The 12,240-nt window shown below is 39.2% G+C and overlaps 1 protein-coding gene across 4 annotated transcripts in view; it reads right to left on the reverse strand.

Moving 5' to 3' along the window:
• grip1 (glutamate receptor interacting protein 1) overlaps positions 1-12,240 on the reverse strand; it is a 181,661-nt gene that overhangs the window by 30,276 nt on the left and 139,145 nt on the right. For all 4 annotated transcript variants that reach the window (XM_079454785.1, XM_079454783.1, XM_079454782.1 and 1 more), the window contains 2 exons: positions 7,317-7,463; positions 4,306-4,455 (listed from right to left, as the gene is read on the reverse strand). In XM_079454785.1, coding sequence (XP_079310911.1) covers positions 4,306-4,455; positions 7,317-7,463 — 297 coding nt within the window. The remainder of the gene's footprint in view (positions 1-4,305; positions 4,456-7,316; positions 7,464-12,240) is intronic.

Here is a 12,240-nt window from a genome sequence, read left to right on the forward strand (position 1 = left end):
CTACATCCCCAAAACAGATGTTATTACACAATCCGATGCGACGATATGAGACATCTTAGCAGGCTATTTGACACCAAACCGAGTACCCAAAAGCTCTTTACACCACCACAACAGGTTCAAGGGAAAACAGAATCCAGACATGACGCATTCTTAAAGAGACCCTTATTCTCCCAGGATCGCTCTACTGTGACTTCAGAATCCATCTGTCTGAGATTGATGGCCATGCATGCAGGCTAGATTTAACGCACCAGACACCTTTATTGTTCTAAATGCGGTGACCTTTCCATTTTTATTGGGAATGAGGGATGGGAAAGGGAGGCTGATGTGACGCAGAGGAGGACAGGACATCTCTTTGTGTGCGAGGAGGATGCTGAAATGTTTCAGGGACGGTTCTGCGGGACACATCGATCAACATCGGTTTGGGACTTCTCGCATCCATAGCACGTAAAATGATACCGACTGGTCTTTTCGTAAATGGGTTACACCATCTTTGGCCTGCAGACTACAAAATAACTGGAAAGGGCTTTTATGCTTTGGGGTCTTTGATCAGTCTCGCTTCTCTGGGCGATTTGGTTAAGTGGAGTCTTCATATCTGGTTGACTTCAATGGCTCTGGTAGACAAGGAAACACCTGAGGGGTCATGATGTGCAGATCTTCCAGAATGGGAGAGTTACTCTTTCTTTCCAATCCTTCTGCGAGAAATGTTCTTTTCTGCTTCCCACAGACACATGAGTCAGCTGTAGACCGTAGACCTCAGAATGAGTCAGAGCACTTTTGTTTTCTTCAGAAAAGACTCAAAGCCAGTTTTGGTTGTTTCTAGTCAAACTTTTTAAGCTCTTGATTTATGTTAACATTCTCCAATGCATTCAACTCAAGACATGAATCATCACTTATAACATGGCCGGATCTGTGCCTTGCACAAGTTACCCAAGACCTTTGAAAATAAATGATATACAAAGCTTGGCCGATGCATTGCAAACATTTAGCGACATTGGTTGACGCTATAGCACCCCTAGTGGTGATGTTGAAATCACAACAATGCACATAATTGAGCTTTCATACAGTAGATAGAAGCATTTGCATTTAACACATGTGCGTCTCAGGCCTTCCAGTACTCAACTCTGTCCTTTAATGTAATCACATTTTCTTCTTGCAGAACACATTAGCACCTCGAGTGACAACCACAGGAAATCGCCAACAATTAAATTATGCTAATATTCTCGCGTCGAAGGGGCGCAGCGCTAGTTCGGTCACAGTACATTAAACGCAGACCGGTTTGTTCCAGTCCACAGAGGCACAAAGGGGAAAATGTTAAAATTAGCATGACACTAGCTTCAACAAGGGTAAACAAGGTTTAGAAAAGACATCAGTGAATGGCTTTTAAGAGAATGTGTGGGAATGTTTGTGGGGTGTGTTGACAAGACAAACTCTCCTCACCTTCACTGGTACTTTGAATCTGTGTCTGATCTGACAGCAGTTTTGTGACCTTCTGCATTATCTCTCAATGTGTCCTGATGGGTTGACATCACATTCAGACGTGTCATTGTTGTTTGATGGTGACTTGGCAACATGTTTCTGACTTCCTCCATCTATCAATCTCTCTCGCCCTCTCCCTTTGTGGGAAACCTGTCTTTGAATGATTCATCTTTGAAACTGTAGCTTGACAAGTGGCGTCGACAGATAACCTAAGGAGGGACTCTTAATAAACCGCTACCACCTTTTATGCAACAAAATGTCCACTGTGCAAAATCTGGAAGCGACGAATCATCAGAAAATGCATTAAGTGAACGCATCTTTTATTATTTCCTTTTTTATTGTAGCTTGTGAGAACTGATCTCTGACGTGACCGCAAAAGTCGCCACCTGTGCAGTCCAGAGTTCTACAAACGGTGTGCATCTTTCATCTGCTTTCCATGGACCTCATTTTATGGCTCATGTAGTCTCAGCCTGAGACGTCACACCCACGGACTGTTGGCTGAACGTCTGACGCATTAGACACACTTTTCTGGAAGCACTTCAGCAAGTTCGAAGTCATCATCTGATTGGTTGAATTTTACAGGATTTAGGGGAGACGTAAGTGTCGCGTTCTTTAACGGTCTGCCAGGAAACAGCACGAAGAAATAAGCTTTCCTGTTTACATCGGTTGCAGTAAGAATTCATCACAATCGACAAAATGCTTAATTCTTTAAAGTTTGCGAAATTCACGGGATAAACGTATAATCGCTGTTGCTGTTAACGCTTGACACGATCGTAAATGCAAATACGTGACACGGCACAAAACGAAACATGATTGGTTGCATTACCTGTCAGTCATATGGCCTATTGGTCAGGTCTTGGCTAAGTATGAAGGTCTGGCTATGCGAGACTATGACTCATGTAACTGGCCCTAAAATAAATAAATATCATAAATATTCAGTGCAGTACAGAGCGTGTGCAACACACACATGACATCATTATGCACCTGTCAAGCAACCGCCATTGAGATGAATGAACTTTCAACAAATCGCTTTCTTTAGGCACTTTAGACCTCCTTGATGAACCGTCTGTGTGGGAAGAACCAGTGTACAGTATACAAAAGCACTGGCCTTCATAAGGTGTTTTCACTCTGGTTTGATGAAATAGGGCATGTTTCATTTATTACAGTAAATGAAAAACACTCGATATGTCTATATCTGAACCATTATGAAATCTGTTTTCTATGTGTGTATGAGAGGCTGCGCTCGCACTCACAGCGGTAAAACTGAACATAAATGTGTGTAATAGACCACAGGCTTTGTTTTTCAAGACTCGTATATTTGGAAAACGAAAAACAAAGGACACTACGGGAGGCGAAACTATTAAAAGATGTTCAGAACCAGTGTGGCACATCATAGAAAATTACGAAGAAAAAACTAAATACAATAGGTAAAAAACAAAAAAAAAAGCATTTGAGTATCCACTTGAGTGCGGACCCGATCTCATTGGATCAAACCTTGAGGCTGATGATGTCACCATGGCTTGATCCTGCGTCAGCAGCAACATGTGCTTTCACTTCAATTAAACATCCAGTTTATCCACAGCAGGCGCCCGAACAACCAGCCTGATCAACTTACCCCAGCTCAACACCACAACTGCGACAAACAAACCCCCAAAAAACAAAAAAAACGTTCAGCACAATGAGAAAGTTAGTGTGAAAGCAGTCAGTGATGTGGGCAGCTGATTAACTGTTTTCCAAGTCCCAGCGTTTGTTTATTTGTCCTGTTTGCCGTGGCAGAAGATAAGACCCCCATTTTCACAAGATATGAAAGTGTGGTGGGGTAATTATCGGCATTGGCGGGGGAGGAGACGGGCGCCGGCGACGCTGCTTAGCTGAAGGATATGAAATATCTTTCAGGATCTAATTACTGGGTAGCCAGAGGTGTAATTTCCCTCTTGTGCTTGGCGGCTTCAGATACGGGCAGGGGAGGCTGAACTTGTTCCATCCAGGTAAGCGTTATCTTGCTCTGTGATCTCATTCAAATACATAGTCTTTACTTATCCACCCAAAGGATGAGGGGCGAGGAAAACGTGAACACTGTGCAATAGGTTGGAATTCATAAAGATAGACTATTATAACCGAGACAGGGAGGATAACAGATGTACGGCTCTACTGGTTTTATGTTGGTGCGTCACTTTAAATAGCTTAACTAACGTTGTAACATAATGTGGCATTTAGGAAGGTTCATTTCTGAATTACAGAGGGATTGCAGTTTGATCCTAGCTTCTGTTTTGTTGCAAGAATAGAAAAAGCAGGCAAAACATTTTAAACTCAATATACAAGTCGAGACAAGTCCACGCTTGGAGCCTGCACGAAGGTGCTGATACTTTAGAGAAATTTGACAGGAAATCAATAGCAAAGCCTTTTCTGTTTATTTCAGCCACTCTGACAAAAAAGAAAGATTTTAAAGAATGGAAGAAAGCGGAAATGGGCAAAGACTGCTGCACTTTTAAAGGTACAGTTTACAAAAACTCTTTTATCATTATTTAAAGCACCATTTATCCAAAAGTCTGTTTGTAAAACATTCGGAGAACAATATAAAGATCCTTCAGTGACAGTTCACCCAAATATATAAATTCTGTCATCAGTTACTCACCCTCTTGTCAGTTCAAACCTGTATAACTTTCTTTTATGACATATAATATTTTGAAGAATGTTGTTATCTGGCACAATTTTCATTTTAGGAAGAACTATCACTTTAAACGATAGACTCCATTCATTTGTATTATATGGAAAAAACAACTTGTATATTCTTAAATAAAATCACATTCATTATAATGTCAGACGTACTTGAGCTCTTGTAGTCCTTCTTCTTCAGTTTGCGTCTCATCATGGTGCCGCGGGGGCTTGTGGGATACATGGTGCGTGGCAGCGTGTTCATGTTGAGTGAACTCAGACTGTAAGCGCTCATGGAGGTCGGCGAAAAGGAAGAACCCAGAGCTATGCGAGAAACGCAACAAAAACATTTTAGAAGACTGGATTCCTTTAACAGATTCAAATGCAGCAAGAAAAAAATCATAAAACTTTGTTTCCGGGTTTAATTTGCATTTTTTATAATTTTCACTTGTAACGCATTATTTTCAATGCAACTCAATTGCTTATTTAGATTCTATCATATTTTAAGTGGTCTCATAACAGGTTCTGGATAGAGACTGGTGGTTTGTCAACATCCGAAGAATAGTGCAAAACATCTCATTAAAGCACGGGAGAAAGTGCCCTCCTGTTTGACATTGTGTGAATTGTGCTCATCAAAGCAATGTTCTAAAAATACTCCTAATGCCTAAAAGACACTTTCTATCCGACCAACGACTGCGGCAAATCAAGCTCATGCTGATCAGATGGTGCGCTTCAAAACCAATTCCTGAGCGCTTGCTTAAAAAAACTACTCAGTCACTACTCAGAATATATGCTTTATTTGGCTGGCACACTGGGATTGGATCTGTTTATAGTATTTGTTTTGTGATGTCATTTGAGAGAGTTGTCTGCTCCTGGAGCACGCAAGTCATTTTTGCAATGACCTTTTTGATTTGAATAAAACAGCTAAGCTATACAAAGCTTTAAGTGCTATCGGCTAAAGTCCAATTCATTTTTTAAGGAATTAGCTCAATATAATCCAGATATTGACAAGTTAACAAAGATTTAAAGAGTCGTGTCATGAATAAACCACTCTTTAGTTGTTCCAAACCTGTATAAAATTATTTGTTTGGTTGAACACACAAAGATATTTAGACGAATGCTCGTAACCAAACAGTTCTTGGACCCCATTGACTACCATAGTGGGAAAAGTTACAATGGTTGTCAAAGGTGCACCAGAACTGTACATTTTTCTAAATATCATCTTTTGTGTTCAACAGAACAAAACAATTATGAAGTAATTTTTCCTAGTCCATGGGGTCCAAGAACTGTTGAGTTATAAGCATTCTTCCAAATATCTTTATATGTCTATATCAGAACGAAGAAATGTGTGAGATTTGGAACAACTTTGAAGGTGAATGAATAATGACAGAATTGTTATTTTTGGGTGAACTATCCCTTTAAATAATGTAATTGCTAGGGGAGCTTTGGGCTTTCATGAAAACAAGGATACCTTTTTAAAAGATGGAAAAAGTCTCGCTTAACCAAGGGGAATTTGCTATTTATAACTTGCAAACCAAGGTAGCAATAAAAAAGACGATCACTTAAAATAACGGCATGTGTAACCAACAACGATTTGTTCAATAAAGTGCAGGCGGGTGAGAAAGTGAGATACTATAATAAGATGCAAAAACCCTTATTTTTCTTACTGTTGCACATTTTCTTTCCAAGTCCAGTCTCCAAAGTCACTCAAGCTAGCCCGACTGGCCACGTGCAAAACGACAGGCAGAGAGCGATTCTTAATGTGTTAGTTTTCTAAAACTGTACAGATTGTTCCCCTCTTTGTTGTTTACATAGCCAAAGGCTGCCAGCGAGAATCAAAACGGTGCAATTTTCCAATAATTTTGGGGGATTTTAGAAAAAACACTGCTTAAGGCGCCTTTAAAGTGTGATCACAAAAGACGACACGAAAATCACTGGAGGTCGAGTCGCTATACTGTTGGCTGCTCGGCAACGGCATCCATATGTAAGCTTGGAGGAAGATCACGAAACCTCCGATCAATTAACTCGGATTAGCACATAGCAGATTGCATCACAGCATATTTGCATAAACAAAAACTTAAAAGCATCACAGATGGTGACTGCTACTGGCCATCACAAATAGTCATCTCTCATTGAAGACGAATGACTTCCTTTCTCTTGCTACAAATCAGTAAGCGTGAAAACCATCTCCAGCAATAATACAGTGCCCTTGACACGCAGAAAGCAGCAGCAGAAGAAATCAATAGAGGCCTGACGGCTGGAATTTATAGTAACAAATCTATATCATCTCAGACTCGAAGCTTTATTTATGTTAAATGAGGCAAATTATGACCTGTAACAATCTTGTTAGCGACACATCATCCCATCCTGTAGCTCAGTTTGAGCACTAAGGTTGTGGGTTTGATTCTCAGAGAACACACCCCGAATGTATACTTTGCATGCACCATGTATATAAGCGAAGCTTGCCGGATGCAAAAATGGATGTCAATTATAATTGATGTCCTATAATTCACTAGGGCCTGAAATGTCTACAAGAAATTATCCTTAATAAAGATTGTGTTACACATCACCATTTCCCACAGTCTCTAATTGGCTAAATGGCTCGATGCTTCTCTGACTTTGTACTCCATCTTTGTTCTTTGCCCTAATGTGCTCAACGCCCACAGTTGGGGAATAAAAGTCAAATATAAAACAGAGAACAAAAGGAGACGAAAAACACGAAGAACAGTTTTAGCTTCAGCGGCTCGGAGAAACCGCCTTAAAACAATTTAGTCCTGCTCTGTTTTTCTAGAAGATCAAATATAATCCGATAAAAACGACAACAAAACAAAGAAAGTATTATAAAATATAGCAGAACCGAGGCGCCCCAATGATGGCTTTGAGCTACAAAGTGCCGCCCATTTTTTGAGAGATGGAGACATCAATCATTATTAAGATAACTTTGTATCCTAAGAAATTATTTCCAGTGGAGGGATTCCTCGCTACGCTAACAGTCACAAAAAATGACCTGGAGTTTTGTATTAAATAGCGAGCCCGAAGATCAATTTCGCACTCTAACGACGCCGCCACGAAGACGGGGCCTTAATATAAATAAATCTGTTTAGAGATGATATTAAAGAGACACAAAGAGGGATACAAGAGGATGAGGAAAATTGAGGATGAAGGAAGGTAGGAGGTAGCATTACGGGGGTTGTTCGGAGAGGTTTTCTGCTTGGCCTGGCTGTGGGACTGGTCGGGGTGGTAGGTGTTATAGTGCTGGTAGGGGAGGAAGTTGCTGTTGTTGTTGGTTCCGGATTCCCAGGGAAGCGTCCGGTTACTCCTCTGCACCTTGACTGAGCACATGGAGAGGAGAGAGAGAGGATGGGTGTCAAACATTCAACATCACACAACATGTACAACAGGTATAGGTTACAACATACAAAGAGCAACGCTATTTTGTATTCTATTTGTAGGAATTGTGTACTTTGAACCTTGGGTTAAGGCTGCTGTTAACCTTGGGTTAAGTAATGTTTCTCACTAGAAACTGAGTTGGCATTGCTTTGAAGCACTGCGATTAAAGGGACAGTACACAAAGATGTTAAACAAATTGTTATGTTCTGATGAACACAGAGAGAGATATTTGAAAGAATGTTTGTAACCAAAACAGTCGGAAAAATGACATTGGTAGTCAAAATTGCCCCAGACTGTTAGCTTTCCTACATTCTTTAAAACATCTCATTTTGTGACAGAACAGAACAAAGACATGTATATAGCAACTTTCCTACTAAATGAAGACAGAATTTTTATTTTTGTGTGAACCGAAAATAAATGGCCAAAAGGATGATTTACAAACTGCCAGTAAAGTGCAAACAGTCTGAAACCTAAATCAAGACAGTTAACAAATTGTAAGTACAGAACAGTCCTTTAATATGACAACACAACTCATTTTCATAATAATACAAGGATTAAAACAATTATTATTTATTTTATTTAATAATAAATAGAATAAGTAGTCAAATAAATTAAGAACAAGCTAAATCAAATCTGAAGCAAATCCTTAAAGACTCGAACAATGTTTTAGGTCAAACCAGGGAGCGTTGCAATGATGCAGACCTGACAAAAATGCATCACATCTCTTTTGCATCACACAAGACCAGCATTTAGTCATGTTGTAAAGCGCTGCAAGGTCTTAAATATCCAACAGCATCTCTCTTAGAGAAGAAACAGACACAGCATCCGACCGCTGCATTCATCATTTTCTATTTTTGCTTTCCTCCGTTCTAGTTAATTTTGGAATCATGACCAATGCTTTCGAAAACATAAGCACACAGTCTGCAAAGAGAGATTACAAAAACAGAGACTGGGGGGTGAGGTCGTGAAACAGATGGAAAGAGACATTGAGGGGTGAGAAAGCATGTGTTTTTGTGTAAGCATAGAGACCAGGGATCTATCATCATGATATCACCACAGATCTGCACAGGCCTGAGAGACGGTGAGAAACCCTTTGAGGCTAAAGGTAATCAAGCTTGGACAGATGAGAGCCATTACTTCCTCAATAGTGTGTGTGTGTGTGTGGTAAGAGCAGGGATTGTTCGTGTATTATAAAGGGAAGGTGTAATCAAATGCCTGATAGATGTTCCTGCAGTTTTGTCTCCAATATAATACTCTTTTTTTTGTATATAGCAGGGCTGTTCAATTATAATAATCACAAATAATCTTTTGTGTGTGATTATCTCCAGTTGTTATTTGCTGGAATCGACCTGTGTATAGAGGCCGAACGAGTTTTGCCTCACACACTTTATACTCCGGTGAATATTTCTTAGGAGAGGTTAATTCTGTATTTATTTATTTCGTTTTTATTCTTCAAGATGCAGTTCGTTAAGTTAAGGGTATGCTAACTGTTATCGGGGCATGTTGTCACAGTATGTGAAGTAAGCCTCTTTAAACCAGTTGAGGCTTTTATGCTAATTTTATTACATAAACAAAAATATATTGGTACAATATAACAACCTTAAGTGAAATTGAGCACGCAGAAACAACTACAACATCACAGCGAATATATTATACCTTTAAAACTGAAATACATAAAACATTTAGTACCTTCTTACTTTTCTCGAGTTTTTAACATTTCGTTTGAGTAAAAGTAAGAAAGTACTAGATGTATAACTCACTTTAATAAACGTAATACATCAATGTTTTGTTTAGTGTTTAATGTACTTTAGTTTCAAGGTACTTTCAAACGATCAAGGTATTAAAGGTCAAAAATTTACAAATTATTAAGAAATGTAGTTGAGTATTTGATATACTGTATATACGATAGATAGATGATTGATATATTTGCAGTGTTTGAATACATATTTGTGATGCATGCACTCATTCTGGTGTCGGCTGGCTGTCTGACATTCAGAAGCGTGTTAGCATTGAGAACGCTTCACAGCGCTAAGTCTATATCAGCATGCGCAAAACGGCATAGTAATGCGAGAAGTGCAAAGGCAGACAAGAGCCTGAACGTCCTTCCCTGAATGTGCTCGGGTGGAGCGCTAAACTCAATTTCCGTTCTTTAAGAGCCAATCAGGATGCCTTCTACCAGATGACCCGAGGGTCACTTCATTGCTTTTTAATGCCGGGGTCTGAAGAGGCCTACGAAACAAAGTATTAGTATGCCGTGCAGGTCTACGCTTGTTTATGTGATCCAGGTTTAGGCTTTAGTCTACATTCTTATTAGGGTTTATAGATACAAGGTCGTACAGTCAGTGACCTAGCGGAAGTTCTGCAAGGAATTGATGTATTTAATACCTTTGGAATACTGAGCTGAAAGGAAGTAAGAATAACAAAAACATTCAGTAGATTGGAGGTTGCATAAACATTACTACGCAGTGATCTAAAGGTTTCCGAAAGGCTTTCCAATAATTAAAGGATAAATCTTTCAAAATGTTTTTTTGGAAGCAGAGCGTCACCTCGTTCATAGAAGAACTCCAAGAAGTTTCATACCCTCATTCCACACATTAAAAGCTCCATCCCATTAAGCAGTAATATGAAGAAATTCACCGTCGGAATTCAAATGGTCTGTTGAGAGCAATGCTATTTTTATTATGCAGAATTTATCTGTATTTAACCTAAACGCCAGTATTTTTTAGAGTCTCATTCTTTCACTCTTATACATAAAAGCCCACCAGCTGTTTAATGTTCTGAACTGGCTGTTGAACACGCACAATGTTTCTTATCTAACGCGCAGAGACGAGGGACATCTGATCTGTATCAGATCTTTTTTAATTAAGACTTTGATAGTAAAGTTTAAGAATACGGTTATTCCTTTATGTTGGATATCAGTTTTTTTATGTTTCTATACCATCCAGTTGGTGCTGGTGGATGCTGCCTAATTTTCTCAAAACCAACGAATGGACTAGTTGTTAAAATTATACACTTACTAGTAGATTTTAAAACCTGGCAGCTTTCCACATCCCAAATTCTCACACTTAATTATTTACCAACTTGAAAAACAAACAAACAAACAAACAAACATAAACATCCAACAGCGATTCTTAAAGGTACAGTTCACCGGAAAATAATTTGCTCATCCTCATGGCAAAACATGACTAGTCACATGACACACAAGAACCAATTAGACTCGATGTTATCGATGTACCTTACTAATATTGTCTAAATAAGCCCAAAATATGGAATGCATTCTCTAACCAAAGTATTGTTTGATTTCAGAAAACATATTTACCCATTTGAATCATATGTTTTTATCATGAATGGATGTGTTTTTGGGGAGCTTCAAAAACGTAGTCACCTTTCAAAACGTATTAAACCAGGGTATTATTTAATATAGTGTTAAACTGAAGAAAAAAGCCATATAAACCTACAGTAGCATGGCATGAGGGTGAGTAAATTATGGTGTAATTTTCATTTTCTGGTGAACTATACCTTTAACTGAGCTTTCCCATCTTGCAATATTTCCTGTTTGCTTTAATAGCATCTCACTGTGCTGCTCCAGTCAGGGAGCAAGATGTCTTGAGAGAACATTAGTGACCCTCAGAGCTACACATCATAAGCAATACCAAAGCCTGTCAGCTATTCCCTTCAATCCATTCTCTCTCTCAGATATATAAGACACAGTGAAAATGGTAAACTCAGCCCCCTGATGACAGATGATATAGAAAGTCATTGGATTACTCCAAGCCTTTCTTTCAAACTCACTAACATCCCGGCTTTTCACATCTTTGCGTTATAAATCCCACCCTATCTGGAAGTACAACGGCATTGGAGCCCTGGTGCTGAGTGTATCATCCCCTTCCTGATAAAACATGACAGGGTAACACTGGATGTCATGAGGGTCTATGGTCCCTTTCTGAAAGAATCGTTGTGGCTTTAAACTTGCCCTTGTTATCAAAGCCGCACAGCCTAATAAATGCCTGTCAGGTGATAAGGAGGAGCTTTGGAACAACATGTTACCCCTCATGACGCAAAACACACAGCAACATGCTTTGCCCTTGAACAGCCCTGACTGCAATAACAATATCTCAGCGGGAAATATGCAGAATCAAAATGTTGAGATAACCGCCCGGTGGACCGGAGGCAGCTGGCCTTGCACTCGGCTATCAAACCGTGCGATAAGACAACGCTGTATCTAGGAACCACAGGGTTGATATCAAAGACAAGTGGGAATCATGTTAGGTATTAATTATTCATGTGGCATCACTTTCCATATTGATTAACTAGTTAAAGGAACGTTTCCACTTTCTTCCTTGAGTGCTGGGGTTTGATGTGCTATACTCGCATGTGGAGCACAATGGTTCCTATTACTAAATGTGATCAAACATAACACTGAAATGGAGATTATCTAAATTATGTTTTTACTAACCAAGATTTCCAATTTGTGCCGCTTTATGGCGTTTAAAGCATGAGACAGAACTGCAAAAGATCCAAGTCAGACTGAAATCAAAAGGAAATACAGCAAACTGGAATTGAGGACGCGGAAGTGTTTCAACAAAAGTTGTTTTTTTCTAATAAAATGACACTTTCTTTTTTACATTTTAAAGATAAGTTTGAATAATTCAAATCAATATTTCTCACTGGTGACAGCTTTAGCAGTGTCTTTTTCTAGCAAAATTACACTAGTTTTCA

This window comes from Barbatula barbatula, assembly GCF_947034865.1.
Source record: "Barbatula barbatula genome assembly, chromosome: 4".
Taxonomy (NCBI): Eukaryota; Metazoa; Chordata; class Actinopteri; order Cypriniformes; family Nemacheilidae; genus Barbatula; species Barbatula barbatula.